We start from the raw sequence: 9,765 nt of genomic DNA on the forward strand, positions 1-9,765 counted from the left end.
AAAGGCGGGGCATAGAGGAGAAACAATAATGTACAGTATGTGGAAAATAATGTTTTTTTTTACTTTAAACCGCATAAACACATTTCATTACACCAAATACACAACATAATGTTCTTTTTAGCAGCATCATATGACCCCTTTAAATATAAAATCGTACTTGCAGTCTGTGAGTCAGAACAGCTGGCATTGAAGGCTACTCTCCCAGGATCAGGAAACAGTCCTCCATAAAATGCGCTGCACACATCAGAATATTTGGGTTGAACTGTTCTGGAACAGTGTTGTAAATACAACTTAACCACTGATTTCTAGTTGTGTCCTCTTTTGGAAGACCAAACAAAGTAGTTTCGCTTTCACAACGAAACAATGTCTTCACGACATGGCAGCGGCGGCAGCAACAATAAAGTTATGGCTTCTTTCTTTGCGTGAACATTTGGCCGGCGTTATGCAAATCTTCCCACACAGTGACGTAGACGTGTAGGGGCTGGTTTAAACGAGGCATTTTAGGAGGGCGTGGACGAGTCTTAACTTTTATAAAGAATATCTCTTTGGGTTTGAGACTTTAGTCTTTGCAACTTTAGGGATTTTATCTATTCACGAACAGCTTGTAACACTTCAAAGAGAAAGGAAAGCTTGAAATCTCATCATATGACCCCTTTAAGAGTGTGCCACTGAATCATTCAGTCTAAGGATTCATTCAAAAACTCTGATTCATTCAGGAATTAATCAAAGACTACGTTTTGCACAGAGAGACAGCTTTGTTTACAGCTATTTGTGTACGCTACTGAATGTTAACAACATTACCTTAATGTGCTGATGTCAAAGCAATATGTATTACTGCTTATAAGAAATAGAATGTTAATGTTAAATGGTTTTTGCCTTCTGTTCTAGCACAGTTCCTTATGTGTTTTTAGTATATAAATGTAGACTGTCAAAGGAGCGATGTGTGTAAACAACTTTGTGTATTGTGTGTGCACGCATCAGGTTTTGTTTGCATTGTGGGGACCAGCTGCAGTTGACATGATGCTTATTCATGCTAAATAATGTCTTTATGAACATGAACATTTTCAGGAAGGTTTCTGTAAGTTTTATATTTAGGGTTAAATGACAGACAATCATCATTATTTAGCATATAAAAACAAAATTCAATGGAAAGTCCCCACTATGACAGAAAAACAAACGTATGTGTGTTTTAATGGCCATCCAGCAGTGTAAAGAAAGCTCCGAGCAGAGCGTCTGGCTGCTAATTGGTGGTAATAATGCTCTGATTGGTTCATTAAGGCAGAGTAAGCTTAGATGCAGGTTTTTGTTAATCACGCATCTGGCACTTCTTTAATTAAAGATGGGGGGGTCTGAATGTCTGCTAATTTCCACAGACTGTCTCCTCAATTAGTGCTTTTCTCACTCTCCATTCCTCTCTCGCCTTCTTTCTTACGGTGACTCACTCTCACACACTTTCATTCTTTCCCCCCAGATACCCTCACAGAGTGTCCACACAATTGCCATGGTAACGGAGACTGTCGCTCGGGAACATGCCATTGTTTCCCAGGGTTCCTTGGGCCTGATTGCTCACGAGGTATGCTCTCTTACTCACATGCGCACACACACACGACTCTCCAGAGAAATAAACAACCAATGTCACTATTCATAATTGGTTTCAGATTGTCATTTGAGCAAGTACGACTGGCTAGTACGCTTTTGGTGGGACTCAATTCCCAAGCCTGAATGGCTTCTTATTACCAGGAAGAAGCAACAATTCGTTTTTATTTCCATGGTCTTTTTATTGTATTTGTTTTGTTTATATATTTGGTGATGGTGTTTTTTTTTCTCATCTGTTTGCTTGCATTTTCTTTGTCTCTGTCTGGTTTACAAGCGTTTAGAGCTTATACAGTAGAAGCTCTATAAAGAAATCGCTTGAAAACTTCACCTGTTGAATGATATGATTGTCATAAACTATTTTCTGTCCTTTATCTTATTTCCCCAATTGCTTTTTGTTTTTCTATTCAAAGCCGCTTGTCCAGTGCTGTGTAGTGGCAATGGGCAATACTCCAGGGGGCGCTGTCTTTGTTACAGCGGCTGGAAGGGGACAGAGTGTGACGTTCCTAGCAGCCAGTGCATCGATATTCACTGCAGCGGACACGGAATCTGCATTATGGGCAGCTGCGCCTGCAACACAGGCTATAAAGGAGACAACTGTGAAGAAGGTCAGGGATACAAATCAACCACCAGTGGTTTTGTGAAGCAAACTATCCTATCTGCTTACTTCAATATCCCTGCTTCAGTATTTTAAGAAAATATTTTAACATCAAAAACTGATTGTTATTTCTTGTGTCTCTTAAGAGACCATGTTTTCCAACTTCACAGCAAACCCTCCATGCAGTGGCCTGATGTTAGAAAACAGTTTATTTGTCATGCAGAGTTCAGCAGAATTTTTCATCTGTTTCCCTCTTTACAGACATCTCCAGCATCTCAAGTCTCAGTTCATAAGAGACCCATCAGAAGCCCTAATGGAAGCATTTATCTAACACTGCTATTTCCAGCATTCTTGCCATTAAACCCCACTGCATTACACCATCAAAGATGTGCAAGATAATGTGTTATCAACGTGATCGCTGATTACCCATTGGTTTGAGGGGGATTGATTTTTTTTTTCCTCTAGAAGTGTTTGAAAGCTCCGTCTCAGCGGACACGGACAGGCTTTTCACCAGACCTGATAAAAAGAGAGAAAGAGAGAGAGAGCAAGTGCAAGAGTGATACAGAAGGGCTTATTTGAGTGTTTGAGAGAGAGAAAATTCTGTCCAGTTCATATCGCCTTTCAGCATCACTTTGCTTAATGAGGAGCCTAACGCCTTGTCTGTAGCCATCAAAGGAACTCTTCCTCCTGTGACCTTCTTTGATAATTTACTGTCCCTGAAATAATCATTACCCACGAGTTAATAGTTCAATATTCCAGAAACAATTGCCATTCTCCACTTCACAGAGCAAATAATTACATTGATGTCCCCACTGATGCGCAGGTCCCTTACCCATCAGCCTCGTGAGTGGGAAAAATGCTAGATTACAATTGATTTTTCTTAATTAAGAAAATTAGCTTTGTGCATAGTGTTTATGCTACCGTGACTCGGCACGCAGCTTGTAGAGCACACAGTGCGCTGTTTATTTTTTTTCTCTAAGCCAAAAAGATTCCATTCCTGCAGCTCGATTGTAATGATTTGGCACAAGCAACAAAACACATACATCTCTATATCCAGAGAGAGTCCGGCTAATGCAATTTATATAGGGATAATATGTTAAAAATGCGGCCAGAAATGTTCTGGTCATGAATTGGCCTGTTGTCAATCAATGGCAGGATTAAGCCCCATCAACTACCACACAATCAGAGGAATTAAGGGTTGCTGAACCTCAGTCCTCTAGCAGGGGCTATTAAACATAAACACACACACAAACACACCTGCACAGTAGCCCCTCATGGCTTTTGAAAAGAAATGTGTAGCACTGTCCCACTCTGCAAATTCAGCCCCGCTTGCTCTGCAGTCACCTAAAAACTGCTTTTCCAATCTGTGGGAAAGTAGTGGACTTCTGCCTACGAGAATAAAAGATCTCTAGCACATTCTTTGAGAGCACATTGAGCAGCACACAGATCATGCTTTGCTACATGTACTGTCTGAATCTGCTTATAATGTGTGTGCACTGGAACAGGGGGGTTTTGAGAGCCATATAATGTGAAGCTTATGCTATACACACTTTGACATTAGCATGATGGATTCCATTGAGATGAGAGAATTAAAAAAAATAATGTATTACTGTAAAAACATCACATATTTTTCACATTAACCTACTATTGCGCAATGTTCCCTCAGGTTAACAAACTCATTTTATTTACTTTGCAAGCAAACAATGCATTTATGCATAAGACAATAAAAACAGTACATCCTGGCTTTTTTTTTTTTTTATGTGACCTGATTCACATTTGTTAGAGCATAACATTTTTTTTATCATTTAGAATGGTATAAATTATTTGAGTTGTTGCTGAAATTTGTCTAAAAGCAAGTGCAATAGTAGAATGGATATGGATACAGCAAACGATAATATTGCAGTAATGTTATGTTTATTTGATGTTGTTTTTGTCTTTTCTATTATTTTAGTAACTGTCTATTTAGTATTAAAGTATTAAGTACTGTCTATTTACTTTTTTGTAAAATATTAACATTGTATAAGCATGTTAACATTTTAAGTAAAACAATAATTTAAGGTAGGAGTCACTTCTTAGACTTTCATGTAGCCACAACATTTTTAATTTCATTCCATTACTGCATAGTGTTGCCCTTCGTACAAAGTGACCTGAAAAGACTCCTCCATTTATTATTTCAAAGTCTATTTTTGTTTTTACTAATAAAGTCTTTATGCAAGAAAATTGATTAAAAAATAATGCATGCATGGTTTTGCTAACCTGCTAACTAAGACTTTTTGCTTTTTTCCCCAAACGCACACAGTGGACTGCCTGGACCCCTCCTGTTCATCTCACGGAGTGTGCATTCACGGAGAGTGCCACTGCAATTCAGGATGGGGCGGCAACAACTGTGAGATCCTGAAGACTATGTGCCCAGACCAGTGCTCGGGACACGGAACCTACCAGACGGAGAGCGGCACCTGCACCTGTGACACCAACTGGACTGGACCCGATTGCTCCATCGGTACCTTTTATACACTTCTGCACCCACCTCTTTAATATGTCGTTCTTTCCACTGTATTATTTTTATCATGCTTTGTTTTATACACTGAATAGCTGCTTATTGTTGTTAAGGGCATTAACAGGCTGTTATTTCAGATTTTCTGTCCTCCTCTCTATTTAATCTGTCAGCAGACCTTCTAAAAGGCACGTTTGAGTCAACCTTAAATACACTATCATTATGAAATATCTCTCAGTCCATCAAAAGCTCAGCGGCAGCTAGTGTGGTATGTGTGTGCACATCTTATGTTTGTGCGAGTGACGATACTGATCTCCGTAATAAGAGCAGTATTGGACTCCTGCTGTTTTAGGACTCACCCATGGTCGGCCTTTTAGTTATACAATGCTATTTTCCCAGCAGCAATCTGTGTCTAATGAAAATACTATTTCACTCAAGTGCCCCACACAGCAATCTCTCTCACTCTTGCTTTTTCTCTCTGTCCTTTTCTTTCCTATCCCTTTTCGATTGAGGAAGAACTACCTGATGTCTTTGTAGACCATCGCTTCCCTCCCTTCCATTAATTAGACGTACATCTTCAATTAGTGCAGTGCTAATGAATGGGGCCTGCATGCTCCCCCTCTTTTACGTTGACGGCTGCAGTGCTGTGCTGTGGTAAATGCTGATAAACGCCTTTAGTGTGGGGACGGGTTTTGATTGAATAGACGACAATGCTCTCAAAAAGGCTGATAAAATTAGTAATGCCCCTTTTGTCTTAGATAATGATAGGGTGAGAAAAATTCAATACAGAGGGCGAGAGGAAGGCATGTGTCTACAGAAGTGCCATGGCTATTCACACATGTGCCCCCTCAGATTTTTTTTATTTTTTCGAGCCAAAAAATCTTAAATGTTCTTTTTAATTCAAATTATACATATTAGATATCATTTAGCAATATCATTATTATTATTGTTAAAATTATTTTAAAGAAACAAAAGAAACTGGAAATATTCATGGGTAACGCTTTACAATAAAGTTCTTGTTGTTAATACAATGGAGAACATGAATATAGAACAACACTGCTTAGTGGCATTTGTTAGTTTTGATCATGTCTATATACTCTAATACATCTTTTAACAGTTTAACTTCATAAATGAATGTATAATTTAACATTTGGTTCATGTATTATGAACAAACTAACTTTTCAAGTTATAATTTTAGTTATAATAAACTAAGGTTTAAATTAAAAGTATTTAATGTATTATGAACAAACATAAATGAGCAATGAACACTAGTGTATTTATACATTTACAGACTATTAATACTGTACATGCTGTAAAAATGTTCATTGTTAGTTCATGATACCTAATGCGTTGACTTATGTTAATGAACTGAATATGAAAGTTACCGAACCATAATATTAATTATGATAGCTGTTTTGCTTTTTAGTCTATTAATTTTTCTGTTTTACAGATTTAACAAAGCACATTGAGAATCAATGTACTAAACTAACCCTTCTTATAATTATATAAAGAGCTAAGATGGTTAAAAATGTCATGTTTCACCTAGGACACCGAATAAGCCAGGAATGGCCCCTCATAAAATTAGGTGCATGACGCCCTGTGCAACAGGGACACATTTAGGCAATCGGTCCACACACTCTGGCCGCAACTTCTGCAAAGACAGTAATCCAGATTGATATAGTACAGTTGCAGCTGGCTTGTGGCTCGAGCAGTCAGTTTTCCAGAAGCACTTCCCAGCAGCTGCTCTCCATCTGTCTGTGTGAACTTTTTCCTTGTACGCAGTCTCTCTCTCTTTCAATCACATTCCCGCTCTGAGGAAACTGAGGTGAACTTCAGCAGAGTTTCGTCTGATGAAGGATCAAATACACAGGCGCCCACACATACACGCCGAAGGGGTGCGTCACTCCTGTCCACCTGCAGGAGGCATAATAACAGCACGCAGCAGGGAAGTCAACCACAAACTGGCACTCACCTGACCCAAGGGTTGATGGGAAATTCTCTCTATTTTTTCACTTCAATTTCCTTGTCTCAATACACTTTCAGCAGCTCTGGCTGAGTGTCATGTCGTGGTTTCACACCTTGTCAGGAAGTGCTGCAAAAAGAGTCAGAGAGGTGGTTGAGGGAAGGTGTTTAACAATACCCCATCCCATGATTTTGTCTTTATCAAGAAATGTCTTTCTAGTGCATTGTTTCTTCCGTGACAGGGTGTGTCAGGCTGCGAGGCTCTGGTGGAGTGGTGTGTGGGCTGTTAAACTACAGCTTGCTTTGCGCCAGTCTGTCTTCATCTACTGTTCTGCCAAACCCACACACCTCTACAGGCGCATGTTCACAAACTCATAAACCGATTCCAAATCACTATCAGACACTTTTCGCAGGATATCATTCAAAATGCACCCAATTTTCCCTCATCAGCTTTTGTTGCCAGTTGCATCCACGCCCAGGTATGACAAACACGAAACTAGTTTCTATTGACAAAAAAGTGCAATTTCTTTATGGAAGCTTTTGTCAATAGAGAATCTTTATTCTGTAAACATGGCAAAAAAAAAATGAAGAGTACAAACCTGCAAAGAGAAATGCTAATAAAGCACTTCCATGATAGCTTCGATCCCAAAAGCCATTCAAACGCACTCCTGGTGTTTGACAGACCGTGGAGTGTGTATAAATTGATTTATTTGGGCTTGATGTGTTTTCTTCAATCTATGTGGGAGGCCTGTCTTCTGGGTCCAGGTGGAAAGTTCAGTGTGTCAATTCACATCCATGTCTGCACGCTCTGATGTCTCGTTCCCTTCCCCCAGTCACACACCTTTAGCCAGCACCCTTCCGCCAAAGTCTCCATGAGGAGCGCACACACTCCAGTGGGTCAGACAAGGTCAAGATATGTCAAGATATATGAGATATGTTATGGGGTGTCAGTTGAGGTGGGGCAGACAATCTCCCCACCGCCACACAGGCTGCTTGACCCAGCAGGGGTCCGCAATTATCTATTTCCTGTCATAAGTTTTTCACACTTAAAGTCAATAACTTAGACATGACTGTTCTCAGGAATGTAACCTCTGCTCTTGTTGTTTTGAGTAGAGGAGGCTTGTGCTTGAAATGTGCTACCATGTTGTAGAACACATGACCTTTTATAGTCCTTAGCTATGCTGCAGCCCAGACCAAAAAGTGATTTTAATTTTTTTCACCTTTGTTTGTGTTTGTAGAGGTGTGTGAAGTGGACTGTGGCTCTCACGGTGTGTGTATTGGAGGAAGCTGTCGCTGTGAAGAGGGCTGGACCGGTTCAGTATGCGATCTGAAAGCTTGTCACTCACGCTGCACTGAACACGGTACCTGCAAGGACGGCAAATGCGAATGTCACCAGGGCTGGACCGGAGAACATTGCACCGTTGGTAAGACACATAATCATCCGTTTGTCAGTATTAACACACTACATGGCCAAAAGAATGTGGATACACTGTTTTTAACAAATTTGCCTTCTTAATTCAAATGAATTTCAGAGGCCTTTTATTGATCCAGCATAACATGCTCCTGTGTGTAAGCTAATTCAATAAAAAAGTAAGTCTGGTGTGGAAGAACTCGACTAGCCTGCTCAAATCTCAGACCTGAACTCCACTGAAAACCTTTGGGATGAATTTGGAAGGGCCCATTGCCTAACATCAGCATCTGACCTTGCTGATTTCTCTTGTGTCTGAATGGGAGCAAATCCCACAGCCATATTGCAACATCTAGTGGAAAGGCTTCTCAGAAAAATTTAAGAAATAGGAGTGAAAACTTTATGCCAACGGTTTTAAAATTAAATGCTAAACAAGTACATATGGATGGTGTTTAGGTGTCCACATACTTTTTTGCCATATAGTGTACTTGCATGATGTGTACACAGTATTTTCTCTGATTTTTTCCAGCTGGTTTTGATGCGTTTGTATTGAAGCTATTTGCTATATTTGTTATGAAGGTTTACCTCACATCTTTGAACTTGTTTTGATTGCATATTCCCTTTGTTTTTCTGCCTTTCCTCCACCTGCTTTGGCTCTTCCATCTCAACAGGAAGTGGGCTATGAGTGTTTGTTCTGTTTTGTACCTTCCCCCTGACCTTTGCTTGCTATCAAAGCAATGACATTTTCATTGCCGTTGATTTAGGCATCCACAGGGAAACTCCTATTCTAAACGACAGCAAGGTCTCCTTACACAATCACTAAACTCTGTGCATTAGTTAAATCTCAAAGAAACAAAGTCATGGTATATTTGTATATTTATAAAAAAGTATTATATATAGCAAATTTGCTTATAGTTAGGAGAATGCCTAAAGTGTACTATCAAAATAAACAAAACATTAACTTTGTTCTTCTTTAACCATTCTTTGGTAGAACGACTTGTGTGCTTGGGGTCATTGTCTTGCTGCATGACCCACTTTCTCTTGAGATTCAGTTCTCGGACAGATGCCCTGACAATTTCCTTCAGAATTTGCTGGTATAATTCAGAATTCGTTGTTCCATCAATGATGGCAAGTCGTCCTGGACCAGATGCAGCAAAACAGGCCCAAACCATGATACTACCACCAGCATGTTTCACAGATGGGATAAGGTTCTTATGCTGGAATGCAGTGTTTTCTTTCTCTAAACATAACGCTGCTCATTTAAACCAAAATGTTCTATTTTGGTCTCATCCATCCACAAAACATTTATCCAGTATTCCTCTGGCTTGTCCACATGATCTTTAGCAAACTGCAGATGGGCAGCAATGTTCTTTTTGGAGAGCAGTGGCTTTCTCCTTGCAACTCTGCCATGCCATGCCATTGTTGTTCAGTGTTCTCCTGATGGGGGACTCATGAACATTAACATTAGCCAATGTGAGAAAGGCCTTGTTGTTCAGTGTTCTCCTGATGATGGGCTCATAAACATTAACATTAGCCAGTGTGAGAAATGCCTTTAGTTGCTTAGAAGTTAGCATGCAGTCCTTTGAAACCTAGTGGACTTTTACACATCTTGTGAGTGTTGAGTGTTCTTTGTTGGTGGACCACTCCTGGGGAGGGTAACAGTGGTCTTGAATTTCCTCCATTTGTACACAATCTGTCTGACTGTGGATA

The 9,765-nt window shown here is 39.8% G+C and overlaps 1 protein-coding gene across 1 annotated transcript in view; it reads left to right on the forward strand.

Moving 5' to 3' along the window:
- Positions 1–9,765, forward strand: part of LOC107684973 (teneurin-3-like) — a 323,878-nt gene that overhangs the window by 254,506 nt on the left and 59,607 nt on the right. Inside the window, exons 11-14 of the mRNA XM_016481367.1 lie at positions 1,472–1,573; positions 2,007–2,201; positions 4,491–4,691; positions 7,886–8,071. Coding sequence (XP_016336853.1) covers positions 1,472–1,573; positions 2,007–2,201; positions 4,491–4,691; positions 7,886–8,071 — 684 coding nt within the window. The remainder of the gene's footprint in view (positions 1–1,471; positions 1,574–2,006; positions 2,202–4,490; positions 4,692–7,885; positions 8,072–9,765) is intronic.

This window comes from Sinocyclocheilus anshuiensis, unplaced genomic scaffold (genome assembly GCF_001515605.1).
Source record: "Sinocyclocheilus anshuiensis isolate Anshui unplaced genomic scaffold, SAMN03320099.WGS_v1.1 scaffold685, whole genome shotgun sequence".
Taxonomy (NCBI): domain Eukaryota; kingdom Metazoa; phylum Chordata; class Actinopteri; order Cypriniformes; family Cyprinidae; genus Sinocyclocheilus; species Sinocyclocheilus anshuiensis.